This window comes from Notechis scutatus, chromosome 2, assembly GCF_049901735.1.
Source record: "Notechis scutatus isolate UNSWTSFEM ecotype Mainland chromosome 2, rNotScu1.2, whole genome shotgun sequence".
NCBI classification, from domain to species: domain Eukaryota; kingdom Metazoa; phylum Chordata; class Lepidosauria; order Squamata; family Elapidae; genus Notechis; species Notechis scutatus.
This window is the reverse complement of record NC_142010.1, coordinates 25,317,119-25,335,863: the sequence shown is the minus strand read 5'-3', so window position 1 is coordinate 25,335,863 and position 18,745 is coordinate 25,317,119. Positions and strand designations below refer to the sequence as shown.

Below are 18,745 nucleotides of genomic sequence, written 5' to 3'. Positions count from 1 at the left end.
GAGCGAAATGGTATGCCTCTTGGTTACAAAGCTGACAAATACTCGAGGAACAATGGTGAGAATTTGGCAGAGGTCTAATAAAGCTAATTGTTTGAGAAAAAAGTACATGGGAGTGTCAAGACTAGAGTCAGCATTAATTACAAAGAGAAGGAGACAGTTTCCAATAATTGCAATAAAGAACATGAAGCTAATAGCCACGAGAAAAATTGTGGGTGATTTTTGATATTGAAGTCCAAGTAGAAGAAACTCTTTCCATGATGTGGCATTCTTCTCTTCCATCCTTTTTTCATGCATCCAGGACTACTAGTTGATGGTCACAGCACTGTATAAGCAATAATATAGGCATGTTTATATTTGAAGAATGTGGAAAATTAAATGACAGTAAACTAGAAGTTTGGAATAAATGAAATTAGGCATTCCCATCCTCTGTCCTCTCAACTCTCTCTTCCTGTATCTAACAATTATTTGCAATCCTTCATGTTCCCTTTGAGTCTCCCACTTATTTTAACATCTAGATTTCAAAGATCAAATCACCTGGAATGACTAATACTTGCTCCATTAATTGAAGACGGAAAACATTTCTCAATTTGTATTCCCAATTCTATTTCTTCTTTAACACTGCATTTTTTTTACAAACCATTTTTATGAACAAGTTATGCTGTTTTCCTTTTAATAATACTTTGGGTATTATTCTTGCCATGACAATAGTTTTAAAACTGTAGAAGCTTCTTTGCATCACATGAAGACATCGATAGAGGGGAAAATGTGCAGGTATATCCGTGGTTATACTAAGGAAGATCTTATATTTCAGTGCTGTATCGTTGTAAATAATGTGAATAACTACATCACCAGTTGTGAAAAAATTATCCCATGAAACATTTTGAAAGAACATGCTCTTTGTAGGAATATTCTGTATTTGTGGAATAAGCAAACTTTGCCTATTGTTATGTCTCCATGCATGTTACATTGTGTGCTTACACAACACTAAGAGCATTGGAGATAAACAAACAAATACACACATGTTGGAAATGACTCCAAATAACAAGAACTTGGATTGGTGAAAACACAGATATTTTATTTGTAAGCTTAAATCAAAGCATACAAAAGGAAAAACAAAAGCTGTTTGCAAAGAGCAGTTAGATCTAAGCTTAACTCAGGGGTGGGATTCAAATTTTTAACAACCGGTTCTGTGGGCGTGGTTTAGTTGGTGGGTGTGGCTTGGTGATCATGTGACTGGGTGGACATGGCTTGGTGGTCATGTTATTGGCTGGGTGTGGCCAACTCAATATCACTCACATTGAGGCACGCATCTCCTCGCCTGGCCTCTCATGACTGTGGGGATGCTGCAACAGTTGTAAGTGTGAAAAACGGTCATAAGTCACTTTTTTCAGTGCCATTGTAACTTTGAATGGTCACTCCACACAAGCAAAGCACCAGCAAAGGAGGAAAAAAAAACTCCAGAGAAGTTCCAGAGACAGGAAGTCTAGTCCTGCCAAGAATGTAATAAGGGTTAATGGAGAGGCAGTTTCTGTAAGCAACAATGTTGAAAAATGTTGAAAAAGCACTACGCAATCTAAAACCATCTCTAACTATTGGACCGGATGGAATATGTGCCTACTTCTTAAAAAAGCTATCCACTGCCATAGCTGATCCTCTAAGAATAATCTTTGAAAAATCTTTCAGGACCAGCTCCTTGCCAAAACTATGGTCACAAGCCACAGCCATCCCCATCTTCAAAAAGGGAGACCCCAGCCTAGTTGAAAATTACAGACCAATCTCTTTATGCTGCGTCACCTGTAAAGTCATGGAATCAATTATTAACCAATCCATCATCCTCCACTTAGAAACAAATAGTCTACTCTCTAATAAACAGTTTGGTTTCAGGAAAAAACTATCATGTAATCTGCAACTCCGACACTGCAAAAACATATGGACTACACAACTCAATCAGGACAAAGCAATAGACGCAATCTACATAGACTTCTGTAAAGCCTTTGATTCAGTGGTACACGACAAACTATTCCTAAAATTATAATCTTACAGTATCTCTGGACACCTGCATAACTGGATAGGAGCATTCCTGTCAAACAGACAACAAATGGTCAAAATTGGGAACATCCTATCAAATTCTGTACATGTCAACAGTGGTGTCCCCCAAGGCAGTGTTCTAGGACCAACTCTTTTCATATTCTACATAAAAGACCTCTGGGATCATATCAAGAGCAACTGCGTTCTCTTCGCTGATGATGTAAAGCTATTCAACACCACAGACAATACTGCTACCCTTCAAAAAGACCTTGACTATGTATCAGAATGGTCAAACAAATGGCAACTTCAAATCTCAACAAATAAATGCTCTGTCTTACATATTGGCAAAAAAAATCAGAAAATAAAATACAGGCTGAATAGTCCTTGTTGATGATCCAAACTCTGTCAAGGATCTTGGAGTACTCATCTCAAATGACCTAAGTGCTAGAGCCCATTGTAACTACATAGTCAGAAAGGTGTTAAGAGTTGTTAACCTAATCTTACGTAGCTTTTTCTCTGGTAATATTACGCTAATAACTAGAGCATACAAAACATTTGCTAGACCAATACTCGAATACAGCTCATCAGTCTGGAACCCGCATTACATATCTGATATTAACACAGTTGAAAAAGTCCAGAAATATTTCACAAGAAGAGTTCTCCACTCTACTCGTTGCAGAATACCTTATGCCACCAGACTTGAAGTCTAGACCTAGAAAAGCTAGAACTACGCCGCCTTCGGTACAATCTAAGTATAGTATATAAAATCATACATTGCAATGTCCTACCGGTCAATGAATACTTCAGCTTCAACCATAAAAACACAAGAGCAAACAATAGATACAAACTCAAGGTTAATCGCACCAAACTTGATTGCAGGAAATACGACTTCAGCAACAGAGTGGTCTATGTCTGGAATACTCTACCTGACTCTGTGGTTTTTTTCCCCAAACCCCAAAAACTTTAACCTTAGACTGTCTACCATTGACCTCACCCCTTTCCTAAGAGGTCTGTATGGGGCATGCATAAGCGCACCAACGTGCCTACTGTTCCTGTCCTATTGTTTCTTTTATATTTTTTTAAAATTTTTCTTATATGTATCCATGTATTTATAACTATGTTTTTACTTATACCTATTATCTTGTAAGCAATTGACAAATAAAATAAATAAATAAACACCAGAATGTTTCCTTCCTGCCTTCCTTACAGGATTAAGCCAGTAATTTCTTCTAACAACCGTTTCTCCGAACTGCTTAGAATGTTAACAACCGGTTCTAGCAAATAGGTGCGAACTGGTAGAATCCCACCCCTGGCTTAACTCAACATGAAGTCTGAGCCAAGACCCACACCTTAAGATTTCAATACATTACTTTTTTTAGTTTTTCTATCCTGATGCCCCCCACGCCCCTCCTACATCGACCCAGTGACTGGAAACAGCTAATCTGAAATGCCTTATGGATACCACATCATCTCCTTCAACACCTCCCAATGACCACCCATCACATATTTTGCCAACATGGATTTTTCTTATCTTACTTGGCATTAAGGAATGTCCCTTCAGCAAGGCCTCTTTCTAACGGTCCGAGAACAAAGAAATATCTATTCCTAACACCACACTTGTTACATATTAATGTTACATTCAGCACATCTGCTTAGAACAACATAATGATTATATGCATCTCTAACATATTCACCTATGCAAAGTAAAAGTCTGGTTATAAATGCATTAGAAAATATATTTAATGCAGGATTACATCAAGATAGCAAATTTCCATAGAGCAAATGTCTTCCTAATGCTATAGTATACTATTCTCTTCACCTACATTTTATTTTTGAATTTTCTTATTTCTAACACACGGACAAATATATGTACATATTCACACATATAGTCCATACATACATATGGCACAATGTAACTTCAGTATCTCTATGCATGCTGTATTGTGTGTTCACAAAACACCAATTGCATTGGAGTTAAACAAATATATAAACACACATATACACCTGCATACATACATCCATAAATACAGCACACTCTAACCTTAATAACATAACCTTAGAAACAAAATGCTTCTAAAGATGTTCTCTACACAAATTCTTCAAGTATTCAAGGAAATCTTCAGTATTTTTTTTGGAAATTCCAGACTGGAGACTAAAACACATGAAAATTACAGGATTTGGGTTTGGCTAGTCTAGAGAAAAGAAGGACCAGGGATGACATAATAGTAGTATTTCAATATTTCAGGGGCTGCCACAAAGAAGAGGGGGTCAACTTTTTTTTCCAGAAGGCAAGACAAGAATCAATGGATAGAAACTAATCAAGGAGAAAAGCAATCTGGAATTAAGGAGAAGTTTTCTAAAAGTGGAAATAATTAACCAGTGGAACGGCTTGTCTTCTGAAGTTATGGGTACTTTATCACTGGGTGGTTTTAAGAAGAGGTTTTTCAGACAAGGTTTTTCAGCCACTTGTCTGAAATGGTATAAGGTCTTCTGCTTGAACAGGAGGCTGGACTAGAAGATCTCCAAAGTCCCTTCCAGCTCTATTTTATATTCTTCCCTCTCTTACCTTCCAAGCGTAAACTCCTAATGGTCTTTATTTACACTATTTATAAAATCATCTTAAAAAGTATTCTAATACAAAAAAAAACTTGCATTTTCTAGCATGTCAATAAAGGAGAATTTTTGTAGCTCAGGGTTGAAATGAAGGGTCCTTGGTGCTCTCTGAGTTTGGTTGCTTTCTTGCAGATGTTTCATTACCCAAACTAGGTAAGACCATTAGTGCTAATGACTAGAAAACAACAAAGGTCTGAGACCACCAAGGACTCCTCTGGTAGAGTATGCTTCCAAGTTTGCTTATGTGGGTAGTCTTCAACTTAGAACCACAATTGAGGGCTTCCGGTTTGAGCTTCTTTGGCGACAGACCGAAACCTCATCTCTGCGAGGCTTCAATCCGTGCTCGCTGCTGGAGCGCCCCGAGCCAGCTGGTTTCAGGGCTAAGCCACCCCATAGAGGTGGTGAAGAAGGGGGAGACTGCCTGCAGGGTTGAGGAGAGCCGCATCTCTCCTCCCCAGCTGGCCATTACTCCCTTTCCCGAAGGCGGTTGTAGCGGTGGTCAGAAATGGCCACCACAAAGAAGAACTCAACCGGAAAAGAATGTGCAGGAGGAAGATAAGAAGAGAAAGTTTTGGTTGACCGGGTCAAGCAGCAAAAGCAACAAATAAGGTACCGTGGAATTGAAACTATTTAAAAAAAACACAATAACATTGTTCCCTAAGAAGATTTTTAAGCTGCAAAGGAGAGAGAAAAGGGAAAGATTTGGTGTTTTTTTTCTCCTTTTCCTATACTGACAGCTAAAAGACTTAAGCAAGAAATTGGAAAAAAAATCCACTTTGATATTAATAGGCATTTAATGCTGAAAATAAAAAGTCAAAGGGATAATAAAGATTTCTGGATAAGCAAAAGTTTTTGAAAACAGGAAAGGAGAGAAAAAGAATAAAAGAGCAGGATCTGGAAGGGAGGAGACTGCCTGGAATTAAAAAGAACTTACATTAAAATCTCAACAAGACTTCCAAAAGATACATTCTAACTGAAATATTGCAACAAAAACCCCAGGAAGAGAAAGTGGAAAAAGAAATAAGAAGATATAACTCAGGACTATTTGGATTACTTGATTTCTGGATTTTTGGTTATTGTATTTGAATGACTAAAATTAATCGGGTGGTTGTTTAAAACTGTTTAAAATGGCTCCACTTTTAGAAGAACTGAAAATAGAACTTAAAAAGTACAAAGAAGATGCACAAGAAGGGAGAGGTTCTTTTGGCTTCGTATTTCAGTTTTTAGAAATGGAGATTTGGAATTATGAGAAACAACAAGAAATGCCCTCAGAACAAGAAGATTGCGACAAAGAAGAAGCCATCTTTAATGAACAATCTTAGGTGAGGGGAAAAAAAGGGGGAAAGAAAATGGAAAGTTTAAGATTGGGAAAAACAACTCCAAAAAAAAATAGAGTGAAAAATAAGTATAAAATCAGAAAGCAACAGAAGAGGGAAATGCAGAAGAGAGAATTAGAAGATGAGAGGGAAGAAAGAAAGGAAAAGAAGTTATAAAGGACAGAAACAAAATATAGAAAAACAGGGCCTCTTTAGAGATAATGGTTGAAAATTTAATGGCAAAAGGGATTCTGCAAAGGTACATAAGATAGTATTGTTATATTAGAAACAGAAATAATTTTAGAAAATATGAAACAATGTATGATTAAAATGTTTGATAAAATAGCTATCGTAATTCAGTGAAATGCCTGTCAATAAATAAATGTAACAAAATGAATATTTAATGATTTACAAAACATATGTGAAGAGAAATAAGGGAAAAATTAATTATGGAGATCATATGTGTCTTTAAGTATGATATTTAATTGAAAAGAAGTGTTAAAGATGTTAAGATCTTATGATTATTAATGATAGAACTGAATTGGAATGGAATGAGGGTTTATAATTACATATATTCATAATCCTTTTTTTTTTTAAGAATATAGTGTGCATTATAAGAATGTACCAAGCAGAATTCGATTGGAAGTTATGTATTATGTATTATATTGAAGGTCATAACCTTAAGGTATATATTGAAGTTTAAATAAGAGTTGAATGGATGTAATTAAAAGATATAAAGGTGTCATACTCCAATTAGGAACTACAGGAGAAAATCTGTTTAATGAGAAAAGATAATATGAAATTGAAACAGAACAGACAAAAGTATAAATATAATGATTTGAATTGAGATGAGATAATCAAAATAAAATTGAGAAAATTAACAGAGGGGAAAAACTATATAGAAAATGTAGAATAATATAAGATATGGAATAGAACACAAAAAGGAGCATGAAATTGAGTTTTGTGTCTGTATAAAGAAGTTCAACCCAGGACCATGCTATTTTCAAAAAAGATGTTTTACTTGTATTTTGTGTGTGAAAACCCAAATAAAACTTTATTAAAAAAAAAAAAGAACCACAATTGAGCTCAAAATTTCTGTTATTAAATGAAACATTTGTTAAGTGTGTTTTGCCCCGTTTTATGACTTTACCTACCACAGTTGTTAAGTGAATCACTGCAGTTGATAAGTTAGTATCCTGGTTGTTAAATGAACCTGGCTTCCCCATTGACTTTGCTTGTGAGAAGGTCACAAAAGATGATCATGTGACCTTGGGACACAGCAACAGTCATCCATATGAACCCATTGTCAAGCATCTGAATTTTGATCACATCATCATGGGGATGCTCCAATAGTCGTAACTGGGAGAAATTGTCATAAGTCACATTTTTCAGTTGTAACTTTGAACGGTCACTAAACAAACTGTTGTAAGTCAAGGACTAGTACTCCAATTTAACAGGAGAGATATGGGGCTATTTGGGTCTATTGTGGAGGGGAAATGCCCATTTAAATAAGGAACTAAAACGTTTGGAAACAGATGTAAGAAAGTGTCTTTCATTGGCACGAACTACTACAGTGGTCACTTGGCCCCTTGCCCCATAGCAACATAGAAAAATCCCAAGCTTTTAGTGGAGGAATGTCAACTTTCTGAAAGTGATTAGAACTTGGTGTCCTTTAAAGACGTTCCAAAGTTGTGAGCTTGGTGATTGATTGCTTTCTGTCCCAGTATTCAGACCCATGAAAAACTGCTAGCAAGGAGCAGTTGTTCGGAGCCCATGTGAATGATCTCCTATCTTCTTCTTCTTCTTATCCGGAGAAGTTTTGAAGAACCACTCTACCCTACTACTTTGTTCTTTGCCTCATTTGGCATGTTTGCTCTCAGAGACATGTTCAACTTGCCATTCCTTCAATAGAAGTCCTCAGTCTTGAGTTATGTCTATGCTGCTATGCATACTCTAGCTGTTCATGCCAATAAAAGACACTTTCTTGCATCTACTTTCAAAAAGGAAGGAAGGAAGGAAGGAAGGAAGGAAGGAAGGAAGGAAGGAAGGAAGGAAGGAAGGAAGGAAGGAAGGAAGGAAGGAAGGAAGGCATATAAGAACATATAAGGAAGAGCTACATGGATCAGTCTAACAATCCTGCGAGCCCAGCATTCAGTGTCCCATGCAGGCCAGCCTGGACACGAGGGTAATAGCCCACTTCATTTACCTTCCCTAGCAGCTACTCCTCAAGACAGACATTCCAGCCAGTCATCTCTGATTCCTGAAGCAACAAACACTCACCGGTATCAGAACCCAAGAACAGCTCAGCCTCACATGAATATCTCTGAATGGAGATTACATCATCACTAGGAGCTCGTTGGGCCACTGGTGCAAATGAGGACAGAGAGATGAAGGGAAAAGTCTTCAACTCATTTGCCCTAATCAAGCTTTTGTTTCAAAGCAAAAATTTTGCTGCATGTTTTAATGCAAACACATTCCAGCTCCTGACACTAACACCTAAATGATTCATAGCATTCATATGACTCAGTCATGCCAGGACTTAAACTCTCTAAGGAGACAGAGTTAATTTTTCCTTTAGGGAAATAGGCCTTGAGAATTAAATTATGATGCAATTCAAAAATCTCTTTTAATATTTTAAATATCTTCCCAGCTTGGGTTCATGTGAATTTTTGATAACTAAAAAAAAAGCCTCTCCATTTTTCTGTCTCCTAGAATAGCCCAACAGGGCTACAACTCCTTATAATAACACCTGGATTCCATTTGCCTTGTTCATCCTTGTTCTTCTTTTGGAAAGATTCTAACATACTTTCATAAAAACTCTTCCTGCTCAATTTAATAATAACTAGATTTTCCCCCTAGCTAATAGTTCTCCTCTCTTGTGAACCCTTCTGATTAAATTTGACTTTGGAAAGAAATTATGTAAAGGGGGTCCTCTCGTTCCTTTAGAAATGGATAATGTGCCAAAACATGAAAAGGGTAGAATCAAATTTGGTGTGGTGATAGAATCCAGAAAAAGAAAGATTAAGTTTGAAAATAGAATGAATAATGTCTAGGACTGCAAGCAAACAAAATGCAAAAAATATCCCCAAGAACATCCAAGTAGGACAGGCATGTGGGCTTCAGAGAAGCAAAATGTAGGGGATTTGGTGATGGGGGCAAGCTAAAAGACCATAACCCAAATGGATCTTCCCAGAGAGAACTGAAAGATCAGATTAGATTTATGTGGTCAAATTAGGCAATTATTCCCTCTACAAAACACTGTCCCAGGGAAACTAAATTTGTCAGCTCAACCATAAAAAAATTTAGAAGGCCAATGAATCAGTGGTGGTATTCAGCCAGGGGTTCGGGGGGGGGGGGGGGGGTTGCAGCTGGGCATCCCACAGACAATGGTGATGTCACCATTCAATCCTTTCAACCCAGAAGTGCTTCAGTGGTTCAACATGAATGTAGTACTACAGGGCTCTAGGAAAGCAAAAGAAATCTATTCCCGGACTTCCGTCAGGTTTGCAGGGCCGGGGGGGGGGGGGGGGCGGGGGGCGGCAGTTTCTGCCTCTGGCTCTGGTTCGGGCCCCCGAGCCAGCGGGGGGGTGGGGGGGGGGGCCGCCGGGGGGGGGGGGGAGAGGGGGGCCACGGGGGGGGGGGGGGCCACATCTCCTCCTCAGCTGGCTAATTCCCTTTCCCGAAGGCGGTAAGAGCAGCGGTCAGAAATGGCCACCTCAAAGAAGCACTCAACCGGAAAAGAAAGTGCAGGAGGAAGTTAAGAAGTGAAAGTTTTGGCTGACCGGGATAAGAAGTAACAACTAAGGTATCCTGGAATTTAAATTTTACAAAAGATACATCGCTCCCAAAGAAGACTCGGAAGCAGCGAATGAAAGTGAAAAGGGAAAGTTTTTTTTCACTCTCCTTCCTTACGTTGACAGCGAAGAGAGCTGAATAAGAAATCGGAAAAATCCGCTTTGGCACCAATAGGTAATTAAACTGGAAATAATTAAATGCCAAGGGGACAATAAAGATTTCTGAACATTAAAAATTCTTTTTTGCTATAAGTGGGAAGGGAGAGGAAAAGAATAAGGGCAGGATTTGGAAGGAGGAGTCTGCCTGGAATTTAAAAGAATCTAAAGTTAAATCTTAATAAGACTTCTAAAAGATACATTTTAACTGGAACTTTGCAACTAAATAGTAACCCCAGGAAGAGAAAGTGAAAAAAGAAGAAAGTGTTAAAAGAAACAGCTTGTCTGTATTTGGATTGCTTGGTGACTTTGGGACTTCTGGAAATTATATTTGAATGACTAAAAACAATTGGGTGGTTGTTTAACTGTTTTTTAACTGTTAATTGTTTCAATTTGTTTTACATTGTTATTTGTATATGTCTTTTGGTGTTGTTCAGTTGTATGTTGTGAAAGAGCACCTTATTTCGTTGTTCTCAGGTTCTGAGTACAATGACAATAAATTTATCTTATCTTATCTTTAAAAAAATTCTACAATGGCATCACTTGTGGATGAACTGAAAATGGAATTCAAAAAATATAAAGAAGAGGAACAAGAAGGGAAGGGCTCTTTTGGCTCCCTTTTTCAATTCTTAGAAATGGTGATCTGCACCTATGAGAAACTACAAGAAAAGACTGCGCAACTAGAAGATTGGGACAAAGAGGAAGCCATCTTTAATGAACAAGTAACTTTATCTGGGAAAGAAAGGGGAAGGGGGGGAAAGAGAATGGAGAATTTAAGACCTAAAAAAACAGCCAAACAAGGGAAGAATAATGCGAAAAGTGGATATAATGTTAGAAAGCAACAGAAAAGGGGAATGCAGAAGAGAGAAATGGAGGTGGAGAGACAAGGGGGTAAAAAGGGGAGAGAGAAGAAGAAAGGGAAGAAGGAAGGGAAGAGAAGTTACAAAGGTTTGGAGCAAGATGTAAAGAAACAGGACTTATTCAGAGATAATGGGTGAAAATTTAACTGAAAAAGGGATTCTGTAAAGGTACATAAGATTGTATTGTTATATTTGTATTAGAAATAATATTAGAAAATTGGAAACAACATATGACTAAAAAGTGAGATAAAACAGTCAGTGTAATTCAGTGAAACTTTTGTGAACAAAATAAATGAAATAAATGAGAGAATTGAATTAGGAAGGAATGGGAACATTTTAACTACTCAATGTCTTATAAAATATAAGTGAAGTGGGGGGGAAGTAACTATGGAAAGTTTATAAGTGTTCCCATAGAAGTATGATAACTATTTGAAAAGTAATGTGTAAAATGTTTAAGATTTAAATGAATATTAATATTAATGATAGAATTGAATTGGTATGGATTGTTGTTTTAATTATATTATGTATTTATAATTTTTTCTTTTTTTAAAATACAGTGTGTAGTTTTAGAATGTACCAAGAAGAATCCGAATGGAAGCTATGTATTATATTAAGTGTTATAATTTTAGGGAAAGATATAAAGTGTCATACTTCAGTGATTACAGGGAGAAAAGATAAATAGATGTTTTATAATGTTTTGATGTTTTTATGTTTTAGAAAATGTTTGTTTAATGGTTTTTTTGAATTTTTCTGTAAAAATGTAACCGGGATCAAGCCGCTTTCAAAAAGATGTTTTATGTTTTGTTTGTTTATGTTGTTTTTAAAAATCAAAAAAAAAACAAAAAAAGAAAAGAAAAAGAAATCAATTCCCTAGAAAGAAACCATGTTCACAGAAACCTATCTCCTTAACTTTCAAATGTCTAGTGTTTTTGTAGCCCTGCCCATGACCCCATAGTTACACCTTAATGACCTCACTGATCTCACTAAGCATTGGAGTGGGTGGTTACATTAAATCTAATAGATAACAACAACAGTGTGCTATATTCAATGAAATACCTAACTGTTCTACCCAATCACATATATATTCTATAATCTGGTCAAACTTTAGTATCCTAATCAATAGAGCCTTAAGTGACATCAATGAATGATCATCAAGATGCTATCTGGGAAGTCAGTTCCTCCTCTCCATAATAAGCTGCTGCTTACAGTATCACATGTGGGATGCACTGCCTTTGTTCACAACCCAGCTTGTAGAGATGGAAAGTGGAGACCCTTTTCTGGAAACATAAGACCTCAAGAATTGGATGGAATTGCTACATCTGGGCATTATTTACACCTAGATTTGCAATCTATAAAATTCATTGATTTTTTTTTCTTTAATAAGATTCAATAGGAGACTACAATACGTAGTATGTTATAAGGCTGCAAACCACACAGGACACAATCTGTTAATATTGAGTGGGCTAGTGGTAGTTGGAAATGCATATAACCTCATTGGGATTAGTCCTCGTCCCTGTACATTATTGTAAAAAATATATTAAGCAAAGAGAAATTACACTATTTAGATTTCATAAGGCATTTCAAAACTTTCTAAGCATTTTGCATACATAATCCTTATAGGAGTTCTGCAGGATCATATTATCATATATGGTTTCTATTTCAGTTCAAAGGCTGGAGGTGAAAGTAATATTTCTAGGCATACAAAAGACAACATGAGTAATTCAGAGGACATAATATTCTAATCTAGACTCTAGCTGAGAAATGCAATTGTTTAATTCATGTTTTCAATATTTATATTGATCAAATGAGACAAATGAGGAATAGACTTGTATTGTCATTAAGTACTGAAGGTTGCCACAGTGGGAGAAATAGGAGAAAGGTTTATTAGGTATGTTCACCACTTCAATTCCACATGTAAGATGGGATAAAATAATAATAGCAAGAACATCTTCACTCCTATTGGAGCAAATGCCTAGATTTCAAAAGCGAAATATTCACTATTATGTTGTACCTATCAAGTCACTAATGCAAGTTGTGTTTTCGGAAGATTTTCTTCAGAGCTTCCAAGACATCTCGATTCCTCAAGCTATATATGAAGGGGTTTATCATGGCAGGTACAATGGTAAAGAACAGTGTATTAATCATGGCTTCCTGTAGTGAATAAGAGGATGCAGGTTTCATGTATGTTGCAAGACAAGTGATATAGAAGATCCCAACTACACACAAGTGAGACATGCAAGTTCCTAAGGCTTTGTGGCTCTTTTGAGAAGATCGTACCCTCACAACTTGGAGGAGGATGGCAACATAAGAGGTGAGGATAACTGAGAGGGGGATGAGAAGTACCAGGAAATTTCCAGCATAAATTGTTCTTTCAAAAGCAGAATTATCTGAGCAAGACAACTGGATAAGAGCTGGATAATCACACATGTAATGGTTAATCACATTGGACTTGCAGTAGGGAAGGGGCAATACATAAAGTGAGCAAGTGAGAGCTTGGACAGTGGACCAAAACCAGGCTGCCATTGACATCATATAACAGACATTTCTCCTCATGATGATGGGGTATTGCAAAGGTTTGCAGATGGCCACATACCTGTCATAAGACATGGTTGCCAGGATGAGGCATTCTGCTCCTCCTAAAAGCAAAGTTATAGAAATCTGAACAACACACCCATAGAGTGAAATGGTATACCTGTTGGTTATAAAACTGACCCATACTTGTGGGACAATGGAGAGAACTTGGCAGAGGTCCATGAAAGCCAACTGACTAAGAAAGAAGTACATGGGAGTCTGAAGTCCAGAGTCAGTTTTAATCAGAAAAATAAGGAGATTGTTTCCCATCAGAGCAATCAGAAACATGAAGAGAAGCCCCCAAAGGAACAAGGTGGGTGACCATTGATGCAGAAGACCAACCAGAAGAAATTCTCTCCATGAAGTTATGTTTTCCTCTCTCATTCCTTCTTCATTGCCAAGCTTTTATCTAAAGATACAAAAATAATTTGGGAGAGCTTTTGTCATAAATCTGTTGAAATCTATATTTATTGATAGATATTTTCCCCCTTCCGCTGCAATGGATAGACAATGGCTAAAATGATCATGATGACATTGCAAAAGAGTGTGCCCTTTGAAAATGTTTTTCTTCTCATCCATGCAACTTCTTCAGGACTAACTTCAGTTAGACCTGAAGAAGCTTTTTGGATGTGAAGTGAAACTCTTTCAAAGGAAAAAAAAATCAAGGAAGTCCAGTTGCCTTTTGAAAAAAGCATCTTTAGAACAACCATGATCTGGATGATTGGGAATCTCTGTAGACCTCTGGCCTATCTTTTTCACCCTGATCCAGCCCTGCACATTCATGTCTTTAAAACCTCCAAAACATTTTCCTTAATAGTAAGCACAAAAGAAAAAGTTCTTGAATACTATCGTAATATGCTGCAAGAGAGAGAGCCTGTATGAGCAATCCCAAGTCCCAAGTCAAAAATCTGAAATGCTCTGAATGTCTAGACAAGAGGTGACCCTTCTTTAATATTCAAAGCAGTAGGCAGAATGTTCTCTTTATCCAATTTATGTTGAGACAATTAAACATTAATGACAATTTTAATTTTGCATCTCTGATAAAGAGAAAAAAAGGAAGATGAAAGTGTTGAGCATCTGGAAAATAAGAACTTGTTTATCAAGATCAGGCAAACAGTTGTATTTATTCAAGTAAAGAGTGATCCACATTGTCAGGGGTATCCTTAAAATGAAATTTTGAGTTTAACCACACAAATGTGCATGCACACACATGCACCTGCACACACATTCATGCATCTAGAGGAGCACACCCAGAGTGTCATTCACTACCTTATGAATTCCTGGATATAGGAGGGATACAATTATCGCTATTATATTATGGCTCTTATGGTGTTTGTATACACACAAACACATGCTCAATATACTTCATCATAATTATCTCTTCAGAAATGAAGCGTTACATACCTGCAGATGCTGGCAACAGCAAATGAGGAAAACAGGGTTTTAAAATCAAAAAGCTCCATTTGAGGTGCTGAATCTTCGCCCAACCGAATTCTTTTTCATTGCTTCTTTCATGGCTTCCTCAAGCCATGCAACAGGATTCTTTTCAAATAGCTTGTATTTATTCTTCCAGTGCAAGATTCATTGCCTTACATCCTTCAGGAGACAAGCCATTTCCATTCTGAAAACTAGTGAGACAAACTGCAACTTTTAAAAATCAAATCAGGGAGAAAAATACATGCTAGAGATTTACAAATCAGTAACGATCATTGATCAGTAACAAACAACTTAATGAGAAGGAAGGACTCACTGGAGAAGAGCCTAATGATGGGAAAGATTCAGGGCAATAGAAGAAGGGGACAGCAGAGAATGAGGTGGCTGGATGGAGTCACTGAAGCAGTAGGTGTCAGCTTAAATGGACTCCAGAAGATGGACAGGAAGGCCTGGAGGAAGGTTTTCCCATGGGGTCGCGATGGGTCAGACACGACTTCGCAACTAACAAACAATCATTGACCTGATTTTGATACGATCAGATATAGATCTAATTCTTAAACATATAGACTGTAATTCTAGGATTACTTATGCACAGCAATGAAGAGAAAGTGAGAGAGAAAATAAAGAGATAGACTCAGTCCATTTTTCCTATCTTACTTATCTTAACCAACATAATTAAATGTTAATTTAGTAATAATTGAAGGAAGAAAAAACTGCCCATTCATTTTCAAAAACTCCAGTTAGGGTCGACCTTCCTGTCATTCTCCCTACAGCCAGCTAAGTCTTTCATATATCCCGGGAGAGGTTCTGAGAGACTTCTTCTTTAGGGAATTTGATTCTCTTTTCACGGTTTTAATTAAGGTGCAGTTTCAAAAGGGAAATTTTCAGAGTATAAGATCATATTATTTATTTCTGCAGGGTTTTTTTAATCTGATTTTCTTAAGAGACCTTCTTAGGCATTTAGTGAGTTGGGTTTAGTTGGGTTTTTTTTCTTCTCTCCCTTTCCCTATACTGACAACTAAGAGACTTAAATAAGAAATCGGAAAAATCCGCTTTGACATCAACAGGCAATTAAGCTGAAAATAAAACAAAATGTCAAAGGGATAATAAAGATTTCTGGATGCTAAAAATTTTTTCATAAGCAGGAAAGGAGAGAAAAAAAATAAAAGGGCAGGATCTGGAAAGAGGGAGGAGACTGCCTGAAATTAAAAGGAATCTACAGTAAAACTTCAACAAGACTTCTTAAAGATACATTTTAACTGAAACTTTGTAACTAAACAGTAGAACCCCAGGAAGAGAAAGTGAAAAAAAAGAGCAAAAAGAAACAGCTTGCGTGTATTTAGATTACTTGGTGATCTTTGGATTCTTGGTTATTGCATTTGAATGACTAAAATTAATCGGGTGGTTGTTTAAAAATTTATACAATGGCACTACTTCTGGATGAATTGAAAATGGAACTTAAAAAGTACAAAGAAGATGCACAAGAAGGGAGGGGTTCTTTTGGCTTCGTTTTTCAATTCTTAGAAATGGAGATTTGGAACTATGAGAAACAACAAGAAATGTCTGCAAAAAAGACTGGGACAAAGAAGAAGCCATCTTTAATGAACAAGTGATTCTATGTGGGGAAGAAAAAGGAAAGGAGGGGAAAGAGAATGGAGAATTTAAGACTTAAAAAAAACAACCAAAGAAAAGAAAAATAATTTGAAAAATAACTATAATACTGGAAAGCAACAGAAGAGGGGAATACAGAAGAGAGAAATAGAGGTAGAGAGACAAGGGGTAAAAAGGGGAGAGAGAAGAAGAGAGGGAAGAAGGAAAGGAAAAGAAGTTACAAAGGACCAGAGCAAGATATAGAGAAACAGGGCCTATTCAGAGATAACGGGTGAAAATCTAACTGAAAAAGAGATTCTTTAAAGGTACATAAGATTGTATTGTTATATTAGTAATAGAAATAACTTTAGAAAATTGGAAACAATGTATGATTAAAATGAGGGATAAAATAGTGTAATTTAGTGAAATGTTTGTTAATAAAATAAGTGAAATAAAATAAATGAGAAAATTGAATTAGGAAAGGATGGGAACATTTTAATTAGTTAATGTTTTATAAAATATAAGTGAAGGGGGGAAAATTAATTATGGAAAGCTTATAACTGTTCCCATAGAAGTATGATATTTAATTGAAAAGTAATGTTAAAGAAGTTAAGATTTTAATGAATATTAACATTAATGATAGAATTGAATTGAAATGGAATGTGTTGTTTTAATTACATATATTTATAATTTTTTCTTTTTTTAAGAATATAGTGTGTATTTTAAGAATGTACCAAGCAGAATCCAAATGGAAGTTATGTATTATATTGAATGTTATAACTTTAAGGTATATATTGAAGCCTAAATAAGAGTTAAATGGATAAACTTAAAAGATATAAAGGTGTCATACTCCAATCAGCAACTACAGGAGAAACTTTGTTTAATGAGAAAAGATAATAGATAATTGAAACAGGACAGACAAAAAGTATAAATATAATGATTTGAATTGAGACGAGATAATTAAAATAAAATTGAGAAAATTAAAAGAGGGGAGAAGCTATGTAGAAAATGTAAAACAGTAATAAGATATGGAATAGAACATAAAAAATGAGCATGAAATTGAATTTGTGTCTGTATGAAGAAATGTAACCCAGGATTACGCTGCTTTCAAAAAGATGTTTGTATTTTTTTGTGTGAAAACTCAAATAAAATTTACAAAAAAAAAAAAAAAAAAAGTAAAAAAAAATTTGGGTAATATAAATAAGGTGATTGGGAGAATAAAAATAAATGATAAAGGGGGTTTGGGGGGGTGGGTTTGGGGGGTGGTATGGGTTGGTGGGTGTTGGTTTTTTTGGGGTTGAATTTTAGTTGGGTTTTTTTGTGGTGGTGGGGGGGTGGGGGGGGGGGGGGGGGGAATATAAAAATGGAGGGGGTTTTTTGGGGGGGGGGGGGGGGGAGGGGGGGGGGGGGGGGGGGGGGGGGGGGGGGGGGGGGGGGGGGGGGGGGGGGGGGGGGGGGGGGGGGGGGGGGGGGGGGGGGGGGGGGGGGGGGGGGGGGGGGGGGGGGGGGGGGGGGGGGGGGGGGGGGGGGGGGGGGGGGGGGGGGGGGGGGGGGGGGGGGGGGGGGGGGGGGGGGGGGGGGGGGGGTGGGGGGGGGGGGGGGGGGGGGGGGGGGGGGGGGAAAAAAAGTAACAGTGGAAACATTAGCCCAGAAGCTTAGAATGAAACCTATGTTTGGATCTAAGGAACTCCTTAAATATCCAGCTTTGCAGGAGGATCAACAATCCCTTTAAATTTTCCAACTTGGAGGATGTCTTCAAATATTGCATGGGATTCTTTATGATGAATCATGAATTGTTTTTAATGTGAGTTGGGTTTTTCCATCCAACATGTTGAAAGCTAAGGTCTGCATGAGTTTAGAGGTCATGCATTTCATCTTGGAAGAAAAGCTACTCTTTAGTGTTTCAGGCAGCCAGAGTTCTTTATTAGTTTGCCTCCAGTGCACTCCCAGTCAATCCCAAAGGTGCTAACTGCATGGTGGGGAGCTGAAGTCAGAGCTGAAGAAGCTTCTTGGATGAGAAGCAAAATATCTTCAAAGAAAAACAAGAAAGTCCATTTGCTTCTTGAAAAAACACCTTTGGGACAACCATGACCTGAATGACTGAGAATCTCCATAGACACTCCCAGTCAATCCCAAAGGTGCTTTTTACAGAGGCAGATGAACTTCCTTGTTTATAAAATAGAATAGGATAGGATAATAGAATAGAATAGAATCTGGAAGGGACCTTGGAGGTCTTCTAGATCCAGCCCCTGCTCAAGCAGGAGAACCTATACTATTTCAGACAAGTGACTGTCCAATCCCTTATTAAAAGCGTCCAGTGATGGAGTGCCTACGGTTTCTGAAGGCAAATTGTTCTCACGGTTAGGAAGTTTCTCCTTAATTC

General features: G+C 37.3%; 1 protein-coding gene across 1 annotated transcript; it reads right to left on the bottom strand.

Moving 5' to 3' along the window:
- Positions 1 to 12,789: 12,789 nt before the first annotated feature.
- On the bottom strand, positions 12,790 to 14,906 carry LOC148131935 (olfactory receptor 2AK2-like). The gene is made up of 2 exons (XM_087954159.1): positions 14,743 to 14,906; positions 12,790 to 13,747 (listed from the first exon to the last, which is right to left on the bottom strand). The coding sequence occupies exon 2, from the start codon at positions 13,720 to 13,722 to the stop codon at positions 12,790 to 12,792; it is 933 nt and encodes a 310-aa protein (XP_087810285.1). The 5' UTR covers positions 13,723 to 13,747; positions 14,743 to 14,906.
- Between the last annotated feature and the right edge of the window lie 3,839 nt (positions 14,907 to 18,745).